The following is a 23,733-nucleotide window of genomic DNA, read 5'->3' as shown; positions in this document are numbered from 1 at the left end:
GTCATGACATACAACTGGAAAAACAAAATATTTTTTTCTTAAAGACAATTGAATGCTTTAATGTGCGCATATACGCTAATATTTTTTACCTATTGTCGGCTGTAAGAAATACAATTCTCCAGCAAAACAAAATAATTTTGTTTTTCAGCCCCCAAAGATGTCTCCAGGCATTTAAAAACGGTGCTGTGTAGTGGTGCTTCTGGTCAAGTGCCGTCTTTTTCAATTCTTTCATTGTCCTTTTATGTTTTCCTATCTCACCGCATCTCTAGATAATGACGGTTATCGATAAGATCTGAATGTCGTTTTTTTCTGTCACGAACTTGTGGCTACTTTTATTTTCAATGTGATTAAAATGCCTCATTCATTGTTTGTTCAGACATTAAATAAAAATAAGTAGAACATTATTAGTGGTTGTGGAAGTCGTTAAGAATGTCAAGTTTGGTAAAACTTCTGGTAAAAGAATAAAGAACGGCGGGAGTAATTCTTTACATAGAAAGTGTTTGCCATTAATTCGTCTTCTATCATAATTAGTATTTATTTTCATAACCCGGATTTATTAAATCAGATGTAGGCCTTCTTATGACCCATATCCTAATATTCAGACTTTAGCTACACTAATTTGGCTATTTTTTAAAGCACCAGCTGAAAGGCTTTCCTTCTAAAGGTGTATGTAAATTGTCGAAGGGCGAACTGTAAAAATTGCTCCGGGAGAGCCACATTCCTAATGGACTTTTTTTTTATCTCCGTTATCAAACCAATAGGGAAAACCTTTATTGTGTTCTCTATCAAGAATGAATCATATTCTTTTTACTATTATTAAATGCACATTAAAATCCGATTTAAATAAACAAAGTACGTAAGTGTCCACTTGAGGTGTCAATCACATGTTTGACAAGTCATTTTTGATGTTCCTTGTTATCGGAAATTAAACCCGATGTTATCTAATGTACTGTTTATACCCAATACATTTTTCATAATGCATGTCAGGGATGGATAATAGAGAACAAGTAGATACTTTTGATTAGGAAAATCTTTAGTGCGAATCAAAGCCCGAAATTGGTTTGGTGCCACTTTTTAATTGCGCCGCTTCTGTGTCATTAATAGGTCTGTCTGGTAATTCCCATTCTAAAGAGTGAAAGTACGACAACTGAGATAAATAAACAGACAGCCTCCCTGTAAAAACTGCAAACAATCAGCTGATTTGTGTTCGATTTTTTTAAATAAAAAATGAGACAAAAGCGGAAGAACTTTCTATTTGGCATCTTTTGTACTCCAAAAAAATAGAACAATGGAGGATGTGAAACATAAAGTAATTTGCAAGGTCCCAATGTCTATTAGCAGCTCCGTTCCAATACTTTTTTGTGGTAAAGTAGCACAAGAGCGAATTACCAAAAAATATTACCATATGCTCTCACAGAGAGAAAATTGTTGAAAATTAAGAAAACAAAAAATAATAGTGGCTCTGAAATCCCTCCATAATATGCCATACAATACGCATAGACATCATGCTAATTGCTCTATCTATCTGCATCTTTATCTTTAGGTATGTGCTTTCCAAAACACAAATGTTTTAAAATGGATTGCGCAGGAATAAATCACCGGATAACTAAAACCAGCTGATTGATTGTCACGGGAAAAAGAGGAAGAGTAGTAAGTTATTGTTGAGACGACTTCCAGAAATAATTTGCAAACATTATTACTATTTTTTTTATTTTTTTTTTTTTGGCTAACCAAACAGACTCTCGCATAAATTGTAAGACGCCAAAAAAATAATCAATGTTTGGTCGAATATAGTTTTACGTTGACACCGAAAATTCTACCGGTAGTTGATACTTTTGTTGAACCCGTAACATAAAGCTAAAACGCTTTTTCAGTTTTGGCCTTAGTGTAGACGTGTTAAGGCGGAGCTAAATAAACTGAAATACTCATTACAAGATAATGTAAATATAGTACCGTCTGCATTACCAGTAGGTTAAAAAAGTTATTCATTAATCGATTATACGGACTATAACATCGAAGTTTGTCATTTAACCCTGATAATTGACTAATCACAACATATGTTTTCTATAGCCATATTTATTGCGAATGATCAATTATTAAGGTTAAACCGAAAAGGATTTGTATTTGTAAATATTTGTATGTGAACGTACTTTAAGTTTAATTGAATGCATTCGACGCAGGTTACCACAGAATTGATTTCTTAATGATTATGATAGCTCAACTAAAATCAATCCCATGATCAAAGTATAAGCTCATCTAATAACAAGCGATCTGTCAATTAAATTTGAATTCGCTGCAACCAAAACAAACGTCAAAACACGACAAAACATGATTTTTACTGTTATGCGAAAATATTTGTTTGGCCATTTTAAATTTGTTGTAAAAAGAAAAAAATGCAACACAAATTACTCCTCAAGCATGAATTTTGACATTTTATCTGATACATAACAGCTGTTTTTAGATTAATTTGCTCTAAGAAGACCTTATAATTGGGCCATGGCCAATCCTATCAGGAACAGTAATTTCGATGCTAGTGATCCAAGGTTTAGAAGTCGACAACTGTGGTGGATTGTAAATGCCAGTTCATACTGTACAAGAACTAACAAGAAAGCTAATTTCCTTATCATGAAGGTAAGATATTAACAAGTAAAAAAGCTGTAAGTTCGGCCAGGCCTAACTTTGAATACCCTCCACCAATTGGAACGAATTTGGCAACTTAAAAAAATCCGTTAAAAATTCTCTTAGTCTTAAAAATATCGAATTTAGACGTTATATTAGGGTCTAAACGACGACGTGGACCTGCATAGGCAACATTTGTCAAAAAATCATTACAATATTCAGCCATTGCAATATTCAAAATACCGAATATCGGGAGGTGTCGATATATGGGGGTTACACGAAGGCGTGGACCTGAACAGATAATTTTCTGCCTTAGGCTGCAGTATCCATTACGAACTTTAAATACCAAATTTGAAACAATTCCGGTGAATAATGTCGCTAAAATCATCAAAATACAGAACCATTATATGGGGGCTATACCAAAACGTGGACCTACATGGCCCATTTTCAATAGCAAAAGTCCTGCAGACATAATATGCATTTGAGTAAATGTTTATCAACCTACTACTACTTTGTTTCGTTCGGAAGCTCGAGTGATTTCCAGACAGACATCGATAAATCGACATAGAATTTTATGCTGATCAAGAATATATACTTTGTGGGGTCTAAAATATTTGTTTCGAGGTGTGACAAACTTAATATGGTGAAGGGTATAAGGAATTATATGAATACCTTTGAACTCAAGTTCGAATCGGTCCATTTTATTTCAACTAATTCAATTGCAGCAAAGCGGTATAATTAATCTGTATTTGTTTGGCGGTTATGTGAACATACCGGCAAAGTGTACATGATTAAAAGTGTGTGAATGATCGTACTAAGCGACAATTTACCCGATGAGAAAATAAAAAAATGTTTATTTTTCACATTCAGTTAACCGAACTCGAAGTGACGAGTGATCAGTGTCACGTATACACACCAAGTTTTTGTTCCTCGATGGGGAGTGGCGTTCGTTTTTTTTTTTTTCTTTGGTTATTTCCACTTTTAAATTTTACAAATTTAAATAGAAATGAATTATAAAAATATTCTTAATCAAGTCTTAAAATTTATATCTCCATATTAATAAAAACAAAACATTGAAATAGTTTTTCAACACATGCAAAGATCATTCAAACATTCACATATGCAACATACACATACATACAAATTTACAAACATTTATACATTGACATTAATATATAATGGTGTGGATATGCAAGCTTATTTTTTATAGTATTTATACATATATAAAATTTAATTTAATAATTTTTATTATTTTTGTTTTGTGCTGTGTAATATTTAATTGTAGAGTGTGTGTTTGTGTGGTACTTACCGGCGTACTGGAATTGATAAATTGTCAAAACTGCGTGACATAAGCGATACATCTTGACTAGCCCTACGTGACCTATATTAATTAGTAAAAACAAAAAATGAAAAAATAAAAAGAAAACTCAAGAAAAATAAAACAAAAGTAAAGCATAAAACTAAGTGGAATAATTTTTAAATATTACAAAGAAACCTTTCTTGTTTTTGTGAGAACAATGCCTTAAATACCCTTTTCTAAGAAGAATAATCGAAGGATTTTTGCATACATCATTTTTAAAATAACTTCTGGGGAGAATATCCCAGACAAAAAACAAGGGAACTGATGAGGATTGGTGGCTCTTTCCGAAATCTAGATATTCCCTGCCTTACCCCCTGGTAAACATTACCATCGTTCTCCACTAATAAACAAACGTTGTTCTTATAAAAACAACAATAAAGGGGTTAAGCCTGAACATTTTAAAACAATACTATGGTATCCCGAACAAACAAACCAACACTGTTCAATCCAAAAACATGTAAATATCTTTTCTCTGTTCCAGAACTTAAGAATGTAAAAAATGTTTTCTATGATAACTGATTTACACTTTATGATATCGAAGAAAATTGCAAAACTTGTAGGTTCTGGAATAGAGCACTTGATTATAAGAGATTTAGAAAAGCTTTTTTTCATTAAATGTTTGAATTTAATAAAAATGATTTTAAAACCCGCTTCTCAATGTACCACTTCAATAATAAGTATATTCTATATATATATATAGTATATCCAAATAAGACACATTAAATCTGCCAGAGAAACAACAAATAATGCACGAATTAAAGAACAAAGAACCTACAATTATTGTTTTAATTACCAGTGTTGTGGGTGTTAAAGACGATGTTTTCTTCAAATCGGAAATATTCTATGAAGGGCAATGTGGTGTACGTGACTAAGGTTATCTGATAGCTTTCATACATTTAGAGAAAATATAATTAAGTTTACCTTAAATTGCCTGTCATTCAGCATTCGGATAATGCGGTAGTGTTGTGTAGTTCATAAATGAATTAGTTTAGTTAAACAATTTATTCAAGTTTACTGTGGAGCTCTAAAGGGTCTCGCTCTTGTAAAAAAAAAATAGTGAAAATACCTCAAATCACTTGTATCTATAAGAACAGCATTGTGTCTAATTGTAACATTATTGCCTTGAAAAAAAACTTAAACGCAACAACCTTTTTGACAGCTTCGGCGTTGATATGGACCATGGACAAACAATAGGAACTTCATTTGTCGCAGCTGATCATCTAGATGAGTTATCAAACCCTTATCGTGATTGGAAACACAGCATCTGACGGGATTATCTTACTCATTTTTTGATTTACTTGCAAATATCGCGCATATTAAAATACCAAAATAAGCTGCTATCAGACAATAAGGGTTCTACCATGTTTACAATTGTTTTCAAAATTATTCATTTGACAACATCTCATTGTCCAAAATTTATATTTATAAATCCATTGTATACACAGAAATCAGAGATGGGAACCTGTTTTTTATTCATTGAAATTTGACAAGGAAAACTACTGGAAATGCAGAGCTGGTATTGTTTATTTTTTTAATGACTTTACCTTTTTAATTTTACTATAGGTATATGTCCTGTCAATGTATATTTCAAAATTATAATTTTTACATATGACTCACACTTGCATATGTATTTTATTTCCTTTTTAGTTAAATTATATTTTTCCGATTGTAATAGCGTTCGCTGCAATCGAAAAATATGGAAAATTGGCACTACATAAGCAAAATCCTTATCGTCTGATAGCAGCTTTGGGAATAAATAGTATAAATTAAAGTTGGCAGCACTATTTCTATGGGTAGGACTGATTGCGGCATCAACACAGCTGATGCTACAATGAACTGTTTTTTAAATTAGTTATTATTATTATTATTATTTTTTTTTTTTTTTGAAAAACATCATAAAAACCATTGTATAAGAAAAAAATATAAAATCAATTTATTTTTTTTGTCTGTAAGTCAAGCAATGAGTTAGAGAATCGAATTATAGGTCCTATTTGATGCACAATGAAGCTATCGTTCGCAGTTAAAATAAAGTGGAAAAACCATGTAAAGTGTCAAAACTTTTATATATTCTTTAAAATATTTGTTTACTTTTCATGCTGGGCATGACCATAATAAAATAGTTTCGAAGTCAAAAATTTTTAAATTCTATTCGGGTGCTAAAATTAATTTTAACTTTTTTAGAAAGGGAACAATAAGAATTAAAAACCAAATACTCGCAGCCAACTTCACGTTGTTGAAATTGCTCATGCGACAAACTAAAAAAAAAAAAAATAGAAAACTCGAATATGGTTACTCATATATGACAGAAAAGAGTGAAAATTTAAAGTTAAGAATAAAAATGGACGAGAAAGAAATTGGATTTGTTTAAAAGAAACTTGCCACGTCGTATTACGATTTTGTCCATATTTTCTAATAATGTATTGGACATGGTTATTGAAAAGTTATTGATGTAAAGGTTCTTTTAAACTAGACGATTAAATGCTGGCTGATATAATTTAGCACAATCATGAATATTTGCGAAATTCTATTCCCACGGATAGTATTTTTCTCGACAGATATGTACTTTAAAGATGAATACATAAACAGATAATAATTTGCGAAGATGGCAACGCGAATGGTCTTTTTCGTATCTTGTGTATCCTATTTGTTGTAGAAATTTGTTGCAAATTTTATGTGCTTTTGTTCAATATAAGGAGTTCTGTCGGTTGTTGATAAGTCTGAGGAGCGACATTAAAGGTTGTAAATATGATTCTGAACGGCCAACATCACCAATGTTTCTTGGTCGCTTTTTTAAATTAATTATTGAAATAAAATGCAAAAATAATTAAAAACGCTAATTAAAATTTGGTATAAAATATTGTTTTTTTTTTTAATCAGAAATCCCTATTTATGTTCTTCTTTGAAATTGTTCGATAAAATTATTCGGAAGTGTCTGAGTTTTTAAGTACTTTAATCAATAAGTTATATGTTTTTTTAATAAATATCCTCCTTAAAATTGGGAATGAAATTGCTGTTATTCGCGATTTGGCCGATTATAAACTATAGTAATAAAGATTGTAGAATCAAATTAGGTAAAGATTTCTGTTACTTTTGAGTATTATTTTCTTACCAAAATTGTTGTGTTGTTGTTACAAAATTATTCATTTTTTTATTCACAATTGTTTTCTATTAGCCAAGTGTAGATAAACAGTACACAGTTGTCATATGTATAAGTGTATGTTTTGCAGATTGTCTAAGTTTCGAAGGTTAAATGAGATTGATTTATTAGCACTTTGTTAGAAGTATCACTTAAAGAAGTTCTTGCGAGGAGTGTTTAATTGTCTTCTTTATGACATTTTAACGGTGACACTTCACTTGTTATTTATTATCTATAAAAGCAATATAATATTGTTTGAATTAATAAATCATGGAAATATTCCAAAAATTGCCTAATGCCCATATAGTGTGTGTTGTGTTCATTAGCCTCATATCAAATTTAATATCAGACAAATATATCATTGCAGTTTTCGATCTTGAAATTAAACCCAATCTTTTGTACCTTGCTTTTTCCTACTGTTTATTGTTTTTATAAAAATATAAACAAAATGGAAACCCAAACGTTTTATTTAATGTGTGTCGCTGTCACGGGTTCTGCAGCAATTGTATACATTGATACATACATATGTACGTAGAACATTGCTCATCATGGTTTGTCTGTTCAATGAATGTTTTAATTATCATTTCGATCACGTGAATTGCAAACACAGAACTTGTGGAAACCAGCCATAGCCTCAAGACTTCTTCTGTTTGATAGAACAAAAGAATACTACTACTACTACCCACTAAAAGTCAACAACAAGAAAAAGACAGGGCCAAGTTTGTTGACAGATAAATATGAAGGGAGCTGGGTAGATAAAATTCATATCATCCATTGAATGTACGTATGTACGTATGCAGATATGAATTTTCCCTGGAAGTATCTATCTACCTATTTATAGTTTATAAAGTCGAAACATTCGGGAATATTCTTGGAGGGCTACGTGATTAAAATGCTAATATTTAAAAACCCAAATAGTTAAAAGAAAATTAATAATATAATAAAAAAATATATACTAATCAATAAAACATTACGGAATGCATTAAGATAATATTTTTAGAATACGTCTCATGAAATCATCAGTTCAATCGTTAATATTTGACAAATGACTAAAGTGTGGAGGCACAAATACCATCGATGATTAATTGCTATAACATTTGACAGCAGCAGCAGTAGCAGAAAAAAAAGAAGCCAAGGTGTTAATTGAAGTTAATTAAATAGCAACTTTTTAGCATTAAATAGCAACTTTAACATTTAGCACAACTTGTTTCTGTACTAAACAATATGTGATGTGAATACATACATATATTACAAATTAAATGTCTGTCGAGAGCGATTTTAAACATTTTGCAATGTCACTGTCCCAATAAAGTAGGTTAAAATTAAAGCAGGTCACACGATTCTGAATGAAATATCCTCATTCAGTCAAATTTTTTTGTTTACGTTATCATACGATTAGGATGCATTTAGACAATTAGCAGCTGATCTTACTGGATGACCTATTGTGAATTTACAATGCATCTATTGCACAACATTAGGTGTGTCTGGTTACCCTGAAATTGTTAACAATTGTTACAATTGGTTGCTGCAAGTCGTCTGTTAACAGAAAAGTTCTGCAAAAGAGAGAGATTCGAGAGAAAGTGTTTAACAGTTCTTTTAATGAAAGTTTGCAAATCTTGGTGGACAAATATCTTTTTACGAACTCTCGTTTTGACAAATCAGCTGATTGCTTGCAAGTTTATGCAGGGAATCCGTCTGTTTACTTTCCAGAGCTTTGTTGCAAAGGAGAATGGAACTACCTTACTCCCTCGGGAAAAGTAACCGGACAAGCCTATGTATGGATTTATTTGGATAATAGCGAGAAGCTTCTTAAGGTGAGAATACATAAATGGCTTGAGGTCTTCGCACGGCATATTTTGTGACATATCATAATGAGATGTCAGAGCCACACTGGAATTCTGCTGTCGTTTCCCTTAATAATTTGACATTAATATGCGTAGCCCTGTTGCCTTTTGACCTTTAGTTTTTATAAAAACAAAATTAAAGAACTGTCCATATGGAATGTTTATGTAATCCAGTTCTTGTGCAGTTCTCCATGTTCACACGTTGACAGATTATCGGAAAGAATTCTTCTTTCATTTTTTTACACAATGTCTATTTTGTGCATGGTAGAATTAAGAAGGTAAAGTCATGCAATCAATTTATTTTTTCAAATTATTCTCATTGTCAAAAGTTATATTTTAAAATCCTTTGTATACACACAAATCGGAGATGGGAGAGAGTTTTCTATGCAGTGAAATTTGACATTGTAAGTTACAGAAAATGCAGAGATGGTTATGTTTATTTGGAATGACTTCACCTTCTTAATTTTACCATGATTTTTTGTGGCAACAAAAAAAATATTTTGAAATTTAATCACAGTAACGTATTTTAACACAACATCGGTAGTCAGAAGATCTTATAGACTTTGAAACTAGTTCAAATTCCCGATTCATTGAAAAGGACGTATGAACTAGGTTAACCAACTAGTTACTTTTGTACAGTACAGGTGTACAGTACGAAGAGGCAAATGTCACATTTTTCTGCTCTCTTTCAATTCTAGCTGTCGTAGTGATATTTTCATTGTATTTAAACACGAATTTCGATTCCGAATTAGTCCTTCTTCAACTTTTTTTAAATTTGTTCAATTGTTTTCCATACTTCCTCTCTTTCTTCTCCAACTTGTCTCAAAAATTGTTCATGATGCTAATAACAATAAAATTAGAAAAAAAACCGCAATAACAATAATAATCATCACATCATTTGACAAAACAAATAATTGTGTGATGAAATTGAGGAGCAATTGCCAGTTAATAATTTGACAAGTCAGAAAACAACATAATATAAATACATAAAATTTCGCATTTTCTTCTGAATACGAACACATATGGAACAGCATATACGCAATGGATCTGCCATGTACGTCAGAATTTTTAGAATTGCTATTAAATCATAAAAATTAAAGCCAAATAAAGATACCATTTTTTTGAGATGTCATAATAGTTAGACAGAAGATCTCGCAAAAAAGTAATTTTGGACATAAAGAGCAATAAACTTTACGGTTTTACTATAAAAATAGACTAGTGGCAAAACAGTTATATTTAGGTATAAAGAAACTCTATGTCAACAGACTAATACCAAGTTCACATAATACGTGGATCGCCTTCAATTTGTTTTCTTACTTCTTTGAAGCCAACTTAAAAAAACGAAACGGTGCCAGAACTCCTGAGCAGTTTTCAAAATTATTAATAATTTAACGGAAAATGAAGTGGAGCGCTATAGACTAAAACAGATCAAAACTTAAATAGTGACTTCAACGGGAAAATATAACACTGTTGCCATTTTTGGTTGAACGAAATGTGAAAATACAAGCGGCAACAGTGTACTATTTTTGTACGCCAGATACTTCCACATAGCACATTTGCTTATTGCAAAAACACATGGTATAAGAATACAGGTAGTCGCATCGACACAACTTCTGGGACAATGAACTGACAAACCAATTTTGGAATAAAAAAAATTTGAATGAAAAATCATTCAATTTTCCAAAAATTGTTGAAAAGGGAATATTATAACAATCTCCGATTTGCGTCGTATATATATAAAACATATGAAAATATACTTATTTTTGACAAAATGTTTTAAAAATTTTGACATATCAATGTTCCCAAACGTTGATGCATCTACCACGCAAAAACATTAAATTTAATAGTGATTCAATTTTTTAATGAAAACTCTGCAAAAGTTTAAAAATTACTTTTCTATTTAAGTGCATCGGCTTAAAAAGGGCCCATCTAAAAGGCTAACCCTCCGGCTTAACCATGTTAAATCAAATTACTCCTAATCAGCTGTTTGTTGACAATGAAGACAACATCTACAAAGAGAGCTACCGTTTACATTTTATTTTTAGTAAACATTAGATCCCACCTTCACATTGTCGTTGTTATTATCGTCGTCTCAGGCCAAGAGATTAAGACCCGTGGAGGCATGCACGTCATCTTTGCAGTCAATAAAATTATTTCTTTTTTATTGACATTTGTGATTAACACAAATGTGCAAATTGTGTTGTTGCTGTTGTTGTTAACATACGAATTGCGAGATAAATTTCAAATTGGTGTCGATAACTTGACGATTCGTTTTAGTTTGATTAGCTGGACGGCGAAAATATCTTAATATAATTTGGTCTGGTGCGATAAGGCGCGTGTACGTTCCCATTGAACATCAAAGAGTATTTGACATTTGTCATAACTTCATTTCGGTTAGTGTAAAGCCTAATTCTGCTGCAATACTTTGTTCAACTTTATTGCCATGCCAATTAATTTAGTTGACATGTGAACAAACAGCGAAGAAAAAATCTCGTGTTTAGTTAGATTTGTTTACGTATATTCAGACTTCTGCGATAAATGAAGAAAGATAACTAAAATTTTATCTACATCTAATGTGCGTCAAAACATGATTAAATTAATTGTTTGGTCTTAAAAAAATATGGGAGGCTGTTTCAATGGCTCCCTGTCTATTATCATCGTTAAATTATATAAAACATATGATAGCAAAAACCATGATTTAATAGCAGATGTAAACGACGCACAAATGGCATACAAATATAAATTAAAACAAGACAATGGCTTGGCAGAAAAAAAGAGTGCAAATGTTTGTTATCGTGAAAGATAACTCGATCGAATATAAATATAAACGTACACACTTATACGAGTTCGATATAAATCTGCTGATAAATTAATTCAATAAAATATAATGGCGCTAAGTGATAAAGTAATCACTAGGCCAAATGTGACTATTGAAGCTACGGCTGTCACAATCGGTGATGTGCTGACTTGTTTGCATTTTTTAGAATCGCTGAATATACTCCATGGTTTCAATTAATTTTTTCGTGTTTAAGAAATTATAGCTCATGAATAGGTGTGTGTTTTTTGGTGGTGGGTGGTATTGCACACAACACAAAATAAATTGACAAAGGGTTTTCAATTAAATTCATTAGAAAATTTGCCAATTTGTTTCTTATCAAAAGATAAAAAAAATGGGTTTGGAAGAAGAGGAGAATGAGTAATATTATTTTAGGCGTGTGGATTAATTGTTACCAAATGTTATCTATTAGCTCAAAATTTTAAAGAGGCCAAGGGAAGAGAATTTTTTTGATTGTCCTGCAATTTTTTTCTGAAATGAAATAAACACGGTCTTAAGCAGACTTTTTGTTTTTGGAAATTTGGTTTAACCAATCCGGATTAAGGAATAAATCCTAATTATTTAGATTCAATCGATATGTTTTGGCACACAACATGACTCCTAAAAATAAAAATATTGCAGTTTGTGCAAAATTGGCAACCGTGTTGTATATATTTTTTAACATATTTTGTTAATATTCCTGCCGATCCTAACCATGGCGCAGCAACAAGATGTTCCTGCAAGTTTTAAAAACCAGATAAAATGTCAAAATTTGTTTACAATTTTTGATTATCTGTTTATCTTTTGTTCTGTGATTTTAATCACAATAGTGCATTTTGACATTACATTTGACTTGGCCGTGACGTCAACGTTGGAGAAAAGTTTGAGTCGAAACATCAATTCTTTTAATTTTTAAACAATTATTTATAAGGTGTTTTGAGGAAATAATAAACCCTGTAAGTATACATAAACAAAGATCAGCTGACTGACATTTTATATAATTTTAAACTAGCATGGTAGAAGAATACAGGTATTCGCATCGACACATCTGCTGGGACAATGAACTGTCAAACCGATTTTGAAATTGAAAATGTTGAATAAAAAATTATTAAAATTTGTAACAATTGTTAAAAAAAATGCATATTATAACAAACTCCGATTTGCGTCGTTTAAAAAACATTTAAAATCTACTTAGTTTTGATAAAACATTTTAAAAATGTTGACATAGCAATGTTCCCAAGCGTTAATGCATCTACCTATATTCTTCTACCATGTAAACTAGTATAAACAAGTAGGATTTGAAAGTTGGAATTAGAAATCGAGTCGATTTAAAATGTCTTATTTTAACAGGCTATATTTTGGATAGACATTTGTATCTTAACACGCTATAACAAGTTGCGACAGATCAGACGAACTGTCAAAATTTATTTACGTTGTTTCTGTTTATTTTTCTCACTGTGTTTTCAATCACAATTAGAGTTTTGGCAACTCGTCTAGATGGTCAGTAGCTATTGATTGTGCAGCGGATGCTAATATGGCCCAAGGCAGTTGTATATCAAATTTACAGCCGGTTCCACGATATCGAAAGCAAATTTTTGCGAACGAAAGCTATTTTATGGATTATGTATTTTTCTAGGTTTGTGGCCAATTTGAATCTTAAATATTGAAAGAATTATCCTGAATTACAAACTGACGATTTTGGCATTGGTTTTCGCATGAGTGCGAAAGAAAAAAGATAGTAGAACGCCAAATTACACTGAAATTCTTACGTTCGCTTTGATGTTCGTACAATTTTTTGTTCTGATAAATTTTAGTGGCACGGAAATCAGATGTTTGTCGTTTAAAAGGTGTGCGAACGTATTCTTTCGATATTGTGGAACAGGCTGTTAATGTCAAAATGCATTACTGTGAATGCTAATGGACTTAACATATAAAACATTAATGTTTTTATAGAATACTTTTAAGCAGAAGATAGAAAAACGCGAAATTTACATGGCAATTCTATAAGAAAAGTTCGGGCACACTAATTATAAGCCTTTTCCTTTCGTTGAAAATTGTGAGGAAAGGGTAGGAAAATACAACTCTGATTTAAGACAAGTCGTCTTGTGTAAACACTAGGTTAGTTTACAGTAAAATATTTACAAAAATTGCAAATAAAAATTTATCATTTATCACGAGCAAAAAAACAAGTTTTATTTCATTTATTTACAAATAGCAAAAAAAACCATTAACATTAACTTAATAAAAATGAAAAAATCATTTGAGAATACCAAAAATTAAATTATTATATTTTTAATATAACTACGCCAATTTTTCACTGAAAAGTGATCTTTGTATATTCCGTCTTCGCAGTGATGAAAACTTTTGTAAACAACAACACACACTATACCGCATTTTACTGAGACGTCAAGATGTCTCAGTTTCTAAATTGTTCAAAATACAAGAGATAACATTTATTTCTTTTATTAAATTTTTGTTTTTGTATATTATATTAAATATATATAAAAAAAATTTTGTATATCTGAATATAAATAGTGAATATTAATTTTGTCAAGATAAGGCAAAACTTATCAGCAATAAAGCGAGCGCGAGCAACATGACGTGGTAGGGTACCAAACGAAGGAGGTGAGACAGAAAAACAATTTATGTGAATATTAATAACCGAATTAAAAAAAATATTTTGTTTTGTGTAATTAATAAAATTGAATATATTATATATTTTTCGGGATAATAAAGCGAAAAAAACTCTCAAGGTAATGATCGTCGCCTTATTATTGACACTTATGTTATTCTCTTGCCGGTGATGACGTTTCACTTGAAATTTTTATCTCATTTTTCGATACCAACACATTTCACTTTCATTGTATTTTCGTAAAAAATACAAAAACAAAAACACTTTGTTCATATGTAAATTAATTAAGTTTATTTTTGTTGATGATATTTCGTTTGGCGTTTTCTGATTTTTCAATTGCGTACAGCCTTAAATGGCAAAACACCAATTTCACTGTGTCTCTTTCGAAGACCGTTTCGCGTTAAACTAATTTGCTCTGTAATCCAAGGCATCAAAACAAAAGGGGGAATAGTGTTGCCAACGCACTGTGTAATTGCTTTGCCGGCAGAGTGTTTGACATTGTCTTTGTCACTGTTGAATGCATGTGGTGAGAGCGAAAGAGAGAGAGCGGGAGTTGTAATACAAAGAGGTGTCAGAGTTCCCTCTCTTGGTTTTACTCTCCATGCATTTACAGTGGAATTTTCTATTTGAACGAGGTCAGGAATGTTATTTGGAAAGAAAACAATTAATTTCCTTTAAAAATGAGACATATGACAGTTTGTTATTTTTGGAGATCACTTTAAAATTCTGTTTTCCAAAAAATCCCTCATGGAATTGAGATGTACATATGAAAATAATAATTACATGTTTCCATTGAGTTTGTGTTATTCTAGAATCTAGATATACTTTATTTTGCTCTTTGACAAACATATGTATGGTTATCATAATCTCCCACTTCTCTTTCATTCACAAATGACCCACACGAACAGAGTTTATTCTTAGAGTTTTATCTTTCTTCTGGGTATGGAGAACGTGAACAGCTGTTGGAGTGAATTTGCGTTTAACTAGCATCTTGTTATCAATATGCATTGTTGTTCTTTTTTAATTCTTTGTTAATTAATAGTGATTTCTTTATGAATGTAAATTGGAATGGGTTCAGCATAATTTTTGGTATTTATCGGTCTATGTTGACCCATATTTAATTAAATTTAATATAAATACCCAAAAGGAAGAAATATCAAATACAATTTCAGTTGTGCCATAAGTCACGTACACTCGACAACAAAAACACCAACGATTACCTGCTACGGCCGACAAGGGATTCGTTAATATGACGAGGATATGAAATGGAGAGAAAATTTAGTGCAGAAGTACCTGTTAATAGATGAGATTCTATCAGTGTTACCACCTTTTGTGTAATTACTTATTATTTTTTATGGGTAATTAAATCATACACCACCTGTGGTTAGGGTATTTTGTCTGTGCATTTGTTTGTAACATAGAGAAGGAAGCGAGATTGACCAATAGATCCTTTTGATGATCTGCATAAAATCACATTCTGAGTCGATTTATGCATGTCCCTAGGACCGTCCGTCCGACGGAGCCTAGAAGCATATATGTAAAATTTGGTGAAAATCGGTTCAGATATAGCTATAGCTCCCATATATAGTGCCTCCACAGTCGTAATACACAATCCGTAACAACGACATTCTGTGAAGCTCAGCAATACCATTGCCGAATTTCATCCAAATAGGTTGAGATTTGAATATAGTTCCCATATATATCCTTATCCGATTTCAAGATTATTGTGCATCAAGTGGGTAGTATTGGCCCGAATTGAATGAATTTTGGCATACGACCGAATTCAGCAGAAATAGAAGAAAGCGTGTCAAATTTGATGAAAATCGTTTCAGATATATCCCATATACATGTTTCATCCGATTTTGTGTTTAACTCGTACATGTGTAATTTTTCCCTAAATGTGTGTATTTGTATTCTCCTTGGTGGCAACACTGAGTTCAATGCTGCGAATGTCATGAAACCGTGGTACAATAAGGAGGTAGAACATCTTCGTAAAACTACAGTAGAAATACAGCCCTGAGCCTATGCCCGCTTCCTGTCAGGATTATTCAAAATTATATGCCACAAGTTATTCTAATTTCTTTGATATTTATTCTCATTTTTGAAACGTTAAGTCGGCCACACTCAAGAAAATTGGTGGCCAGCTGGTAGCTTTACTTTACCTTATTTATAGTACCATGCAGAAAACAATTGATGTTTCTGTATGCTCGATATTTGGCAATTTTTTTCCCAAATTTTACTACTCAAAAATCCAGTAAAAGAGAGCGCATCGAATTTGCTGGATATTACTAAGTGAAATATTTTAAGGGAATTCAAGAATTAAGAGCAATAAAAACATTTTGAACTCTTAAGACTAGACCAGATCGAAGCATAAATCGTGACTTTGGCTAGAATAAATAATGAAAATACAACACTGTTATCAGTTACAAGTGGCAAACAGTGTTGTATTTTCACGCCGAAATCACGATATAAACATTGATCTGCTTATGTTAGCCTTTAGTGTCAAATCAGTGATCTTATCAACATGGTTTTGTCAAAGAAAGGCCAACATTGATTATAATGTACACTTCTGATGTGATCAAGTTCAGTTCCTATAAGTTCAAGGGTCTTAAGGTGAGAATACAGAAAAGGCTTTTTTGACTGGCTTAAGTCATCGGCTGGCTTCTTCGTAGAGGGCCAAAGAAGTTTTAGATTGACTTAGTTCGATTTTGGACCCAAGCTCCTTCGTTTTTTTTTTTCGAAGAAGCCAGCCAAAAAAGCTTTTTATGTATTCTCACCTTTAAGCTTCTGCACCTTTTTACTCGATATGTGTTTCCTTACACAAGTTAACAACATATTTCTAGGTATAACCATGTTTACACACTACAATTTTGCAACTTTTACTAATTTGAAAAGTAAGGGAACAAAACCAAGTTCTTGTACATTGAATAATGCAGAATCGTTTGTTGACGCGTGTCAAAATTTATGTCCAACCTTTCTTTAGTTTGACATATGATCCACATAAAACACCTGAGAACTTCTAGTAGCAGTTGTATATATTAATGTTGATAATAATAAATATTATTTTTATGACTGTGCTTCATTATTAGCAGAGTATACAACAAATGTTAATATCATAAATTTTAATTTTATGTTTTCTTTCTTGCAGCAAAATTGTTTAAAGACATTGTTTGCAGTAGTCCAAAATCTTGATAAACCCCATGCCAGACAAGAAATAAATATTCAAAAACATAAAAACAAATCATGGACTTAACATATGTTTTTCGACATTTGGGGGTTCATGTGTGTTCTATATAAATAAATTGTGATAATGTCAAGAAAATATACAGGAAAGCTGAACAGATTCCATAGAGTATAGGGCAATAATCACCGACATACTTAATGGCCTGCGTTTACACTTGACATTATGAAATATGACATGTAGACATTTTATACTTGCAAATAATAAGGGAAAATGCGTTGCTAGATTCCAATTTTCAATGTCATCTTATTAGGTCATTATAAGCTCAACTTGAAAGAGTAAATTAACGCAAAAAAGTTTAATTGACCCAGAGATTTTGAATAGTTGATATTATCATGTCGGGAATTCCCATTAACAGTTTAATCTCAATTATATGTATGTGTTATGTAGTTCGCTAATAAGTACATTTATTATTATTTTGTTTATCATCAATTTCGTTTATTAGTCAGCTGTATTATCAATATTATATCAACAAGAACGACGTTTATCGTCTATTAACATCACGTATTAAGTCAACATGGTGAAATTATTTCTTTTCCCAAAATACATATGGGATAAGGAAAATGCATGCATTCAATAATTAACCAAATATAACTGGTTTGAGGATCGACGTAAGAAGTAATGTTTTTGTCTGGTTTAGTCTGGTATTTCATGCAGTTTTTTAGTCTCTTTATTAGTATTTGTGTGTTTGTAGCATATAATGCTGGATAAAATAGGCACCACTTTTCTAATCAATATAGCTCGCATTCCTTCTAAAATTTTTGGCGACTATTTGACATTTACGCTACACAGAGTTTAAAATGTTAACTCTGATTTTTGACATTAAGATGGTCAAATCAAGATGTAAACATCAATTTAATCCGGAGATGAAATTCTAACAACACTGTACACATATAAGCTCTGTTCGCGTATTTGTTTTAGTGGTCAAAGTAGCAAAAATAGCAAACTATCAAAAAATTTCTCCCAGAAAAAAATAGCTGAAAAAGTACGTAAACGGAAAAGTAGCAACACAAAATTGTCAAAATCGTGTCAACAGCATGACACTTTCAAACAGCTGATGAAAAAACAGTGTTGAAAGATATGTGGGGTTTTCCAAAATTTTTGATGAATTTTCAAAGAAAATTGCAGAAGACCTAGATTTTTAACAATTAGCCCCTTTTTTATATCTTTTCTATATAGTTCGGTTTTGTTATCCCTTACTTTAGAAAAAGTAGAAAATAAAGTTCACATTATCGGGTTTTCGTTATTACATCTTTCCGTTTAAATAAATGATTTTTTACGGAGATGTGGCAAGCTTTTTGGAAAAGTAAATAGTAGTCACTGTATATTTTCACAATGGCAACTACATTTTATGTTTAAAATAATAAACAACACAAAGTTGTAATTTATTTCGTTAAATAAAACTATAATTCAGTTCTCCGTTATCCATTTTTTATTTGAATATATGTTGCTGTTGTTGCCATATTATCAATATAAAATATGGCAACTTGAATTCAGTAAGTTCTACGTTAACAGATACAGAGGAGACGGTCTGACCTTTTGCTTATCGGACAGTTCATTCTTAAATGAAACTTGTAATAACGAAAAACGATTTCTGAGGCCGACAACATCACTTTTTTATCTATGGGAAAGATGCAATAACCGACCACAGTGTACGTGGTTTCATTAGAAACATCAGAAGCTTTGTGGAATTTAATTGAATAAAATGTCAATATCACTGTTTGGCAGATTTTCCACTTTTACTCGCCCAAATTCGTGGTGTAAACAGTTTCTAAAGAGAACATACAAAACAAAGAAAAATGTACAATTTTTCTTTAAAGAGAAGTGCAACTTTTACATCTCTTTGGAGTACGGGAAAGGTTTTTTATGGTAGAATTATGAAGTTAAAGTCAAGAAATCATAACATTCCATTGCAAAATGTTAACTTAGAAATCTATTGCAGAGATGGGAACTCGTTTTTTACTCAGTGCAATTTAACAAGAAAAGTTACGGAAAATGTAGAGATGGATATGCTTATTTGAAAATACTTTATCTTTTTTATATATTCCCCATAGCAAAACAATAGAGGTACTCATTTGATAAATTGAATACGGCAACCCTAATCTAACAAAATCAACCTTGTCATTTTTCAAATAAAATCCATTTTCATATCTAAAATATTTTCGTATGACGAGTGGCAGCCTTTACAAAGGTCAAAAAAAATATTTTACTTTCAGCGTGAAAACAGTTTTACGTTCGATATCTTAGGTTTTACTTTACGTCCGCCTTTAGGGATCAAATAATCGGATGTGCCAGCGGAAAAATGTGTCAAAAAACCTCACAATGTGGATTTTGTGCTATAACGAAAACTTACGCTGACAATTCCTTGTGACAAATTTAATGTCAATTCGACTAAATATGATGGATAACAATCTTTTTTGTATTGTAGCAAACAAGGCGTGATATTATCTTCATACTTGTCCTAATCTCAACGAAACCAAATTCAACCATTCCATAATTACGTCTTACATGATTTGAAAATAACAAAATATTTGGTCTGAAATAAATGTAAAATTCTTGCCAGCTGTACGCCCATATTTAAGGAAGAACTACAAAATATACAGGCTGTTCCACGATATCGAAAGAAAAATTGTGCGAACGAAAGCTAGTCACTCACTTTCGTATCAAAATGCGTTCCACTAACATTCGTTCATGCTTTCGCATAGCCTTACGTGACTTAGTGTTGCCAAATATACCTTTGAAAAAATTAACCGCGAAATTAAACAAAAAAGCGCCAAAATGACAGATTTAAACGCGAAAAGCTGTAAAACATGCAACCATATGTCAGCTGGTTCTGTCTGAACTGACAGTTCAATTGTAAACAAGCAAATTGTAAATAATAAAAAAACATAATAACATTTCGAGTTTCCCAGTTATTGTGTTCACTTTATTTATTTATTCAAAAAATTAAAAAATGAATATTTCTGTGCCCTATATTTTATGGATGATGTGGAGGAGCCTGCTGCTTCCAAATATTGGCACTCCTCTGACGAACGCAGGATTCTTTTCCATATAATCAACTAGTACCCGCAGCTGTGGAGTAGACGACAGCAATCACATAAGTGACTGATTATGTCATTTAACAAAGATAGTGGAACGCAAAATTACACTAAAATGCTTAAGTTTTCATTCGCTGATGTTCGTACAAATTTTCGTTCTGTTTCGTTCGTTCGGAAATCGGCTGTTTGTCGTGTAATAGGTGTGCGAACGAGTTCTTTTGATATCGTGGAACAGGCTGATACATTTCACAATGAAGGGACATACTATAAAAAATTGTACTCGTATGATAGCATGATATTATCTTTGTAAACATGCAATGATTTTACAATTGTTTTTTTTTTTTTTTTTTTTGGTAAAATGTTCAAAAGTAGAAGAAAGTGGATTTCACATTCGCAGTTCGCATTCCTTCTAAATGCTTTGGCAACTATATGACGTTTACACAACTCAAAGATTTTGCAAATACAACTCTGATTTTTGACATTATCATGGTAAAATCAAGATGTAAACATGAATGTAACCCGGTAACTAGTCTAGTCCTCTAGCCATTCATTTCAATTTCCATTGATTTTGAAAAAACTGTTATCATTTGACTCAAATCGTTTTATTTCATAAATCATCTTTTGCAGTCATATTTGTGCATACGAAGATAAGCTGCTGTTTTATGTAAAAGTTTAACGTTTTATTATTTTTTTTATTACTTTTTACTGTTACTCGGCGATAGATATCAAGTTCTTCAATTGTTGTTTACAATGTTTACTCTGCTGGCAGTGCAGAAAGAATGAAAGATATCGCGTGCCGGCAAAACGTGCTCGTCCAATTACCCGAACAAATGAGCGAATGAATAAATGATTAATTTATTCATTGCGGTCATATTTACAGAATTTTAATAAAATGTTTTGTCTTTATTGGAGAAAAAAAATCCACAGAATCAATTGATTCTGATGCAAAAATGAAAATTGAGTGGACGAATTTCAATTGAAAGAAATGGAAATTTGGCGCCGGGGAAAATACTAGGTAATCAGTGTTGGTAGGCGAGTAGAATTGTTGCAGCTTAGGGTGGGAATACATAAAGTGCATATTTGGCTGGCTTAAGTCAGCGGCTAGCTTCTTCGTAGAGGAACAAAGGAGTTTTAGGTTGACTTAGGTCGATTTTGGCCCTAGGCTCCTTTGTTCATTTCCTAAGATATAATAAGCGCTTTATGTATTCCCACCTTAAGAAATACCGTTTTGAAAAGCTTTATCCTAACAAGGTATTAGGTATGTTATAACAAGGCAGACAAGGAAGGGAATTATTGCGAAGAAACCAAAAAAACTGAAGATAAACAATAAATCGGAAAGCAAAACATATGTTATTAGTTATCTTTTTCTTGGAAGCCTGGAATTCTTATCACGAACAACACAAGGAACATCAGCCAATAGTAGCTGCAGTTAACAAATTTAGAAAGAACGAAAAGAACAAATACTCTTAGCTTTGGTTCTCTTCCTTTCTTATTATGGTGATAAATTGTTTGTTTCTGGGTCTTCATCTAAAACGGAAATTAATATTGTTTACTAGATAGTGCATATAAAAAACAACATGATTACGAGCAGAAAATGGGATCCCATAAATGAGAATAATGCTAAAAACAATAAATAACCACATGTAGGCATTTCTTTTGAGAATTTTTGGAGCACAATAAAATTAATTACATAGCTGTATTCATATTTAGTTTCCTGTTGTGGAATACCAAAACAGGTAATCTCCAATTTGTTGTTGAATCACTTCAAAAGCAAAAGAGACTAAAAATATGAACCACTTTAAAGTGTTTTTAATGACAGTTTTAATTTTTTTCTTTGGATGAGAAATAGTATTTTCACAGCCGGTGGATGAGATTAATGATTGCGGCCTGCCTGCCTGTAAATGAGTAATGCCAGAAAAAAAGAAGAACCGAAACAAAATCTTAAAGCAATAAGTTCATATGTACAAAGGAGGGGGTTATTGACCGTTATTAATGACAAGAATTAATAACAGTTAAAACAAGGCCAACAAAAAACCGTTATTATTATTATTGTTTTCAAACTTTTGAAGGTATGAACTATGAAAATTACTGGAAATGTGAGTTGCTGGAAGAAAGGTCAATGAAGTCAATCTCTTTTAATATTGTCAGGTGGGTCTGTCAAGATTAAAACGTTTGGTTATTAAAAAAAAAAATTGTCGTCGTATTCCCTCAAGTTTAGTTACGATATTATCAAACGTAATGGGTTTTACATATGTGCTGTCACTTTTTATATCCATATGTATTTCCGTGTGCATTTTTGCTATTTCCTTTAATAACATTGGGATTATATTATGTTTTTATGAAATCATCAAACTTTATGGATGACTTTTACAGCAAATTTAATTTTATATATTTTCACACAACAAACAGACAACATTTTTGATTAAATTGTATTTGTCCGGTGAAAATAGGGCTCGATGTGATCGAAAAAGTACAGATGTCTTTTTCTCATGTATACCTCAATTGTAATGTCATCAATGTATCACGCGATATGTGTAACTTATACATATGTAAAAAATGGTATGTCTGTGGCTAGCCACTCCGCATGGAGAACACTTTGCAATTGATACAAATTCCGATTTCCACTGTCTTTGTTTCACTTATCAATATATTTAACAGATTTTTTCTCTTGATAAGGACCGTGTTTTCACGGTCCCTTCTGGTATCTTAAAAGAAATCTCATTTTTCTAAAAGCTACGCTCTTTAATCAGCAGTTGAACATGTCATCCGAATACAAATAACAAGTTACGGTTGCTCGGAGAAAATCAGCAGTTATCTGATACATGAATGTTTTTTACATATGTAATATTAAATTTTATTTATGTAGGAGTTGCACATATCGTGTGATACATGGACGACATTTCTGTTGTAAAATACACCTAAGTCTGTTTTTACACGGTCTTTTTGTACACGGTTTTGATATAACACGGTTTGAAAATTGAATTTTTTTAATTTTTTTACACGATTTTATTCCATTTAGCACGATTTGAAATTTTATGTACTTAATTT

The 23,733-nt window shown here is 31.7% G+C and overlaps 1 protein-coding gene across 14 annotated transcripts in view; it reads right to left on the bottom strand.

Moving 5' to 3' along the window:
- The window catches only part of LOC101889366 (TLD domain-containing protein 2), a 254,778-nt gene that overhangs the window by 81,367 nt on the left and 149,678 nt on the right, over window positions 1-23,733 (bottom strand). For 8 of the 14 annotated variants that reach the window (XM_059122681.1, XM_059122685.1, XM_059122687.1 and 5 more), the window contains exon 3: window positions 3,929-4,000. The exons of 4 other annotated variants lie outside the window; for them this stretch is intronic. In XM_059122681.1, coding sequence (XP_058978664.1) covers window positions 3,929-4,000 — 72 coding nt within the window. Of the gene's footprint in view, window positions 1-3,928; window positions 4,001-7,088; window positions 7,348-14,621; window positions 14,766-23,733 lie in introns of those variants that run through there. 2 more of the 14 variants (XM_059122693.1, XM_059122694.1) reach the window with 2 other exon arrangements.

This window comes from Musca domestica, unplaced genomic scaffold (assembly GCF_030504385.1).
Source record: "Musca domestica strain aabys unplaced genomic scaffold, Musca_domestica.polishedcontigs.V.1.1 21, whole genome shotgun sequence".
NCBI classification, from domain to species: Eukaryota; Metazoa; Arthropoda; class Insecta; order Diptera; family Muscidae; genus Musca; species Musca domestica.
Note: the sequence above shows the minus strand (reverse complement) of the source record. Positions and strands in the feature narration are given on the sequence as shown.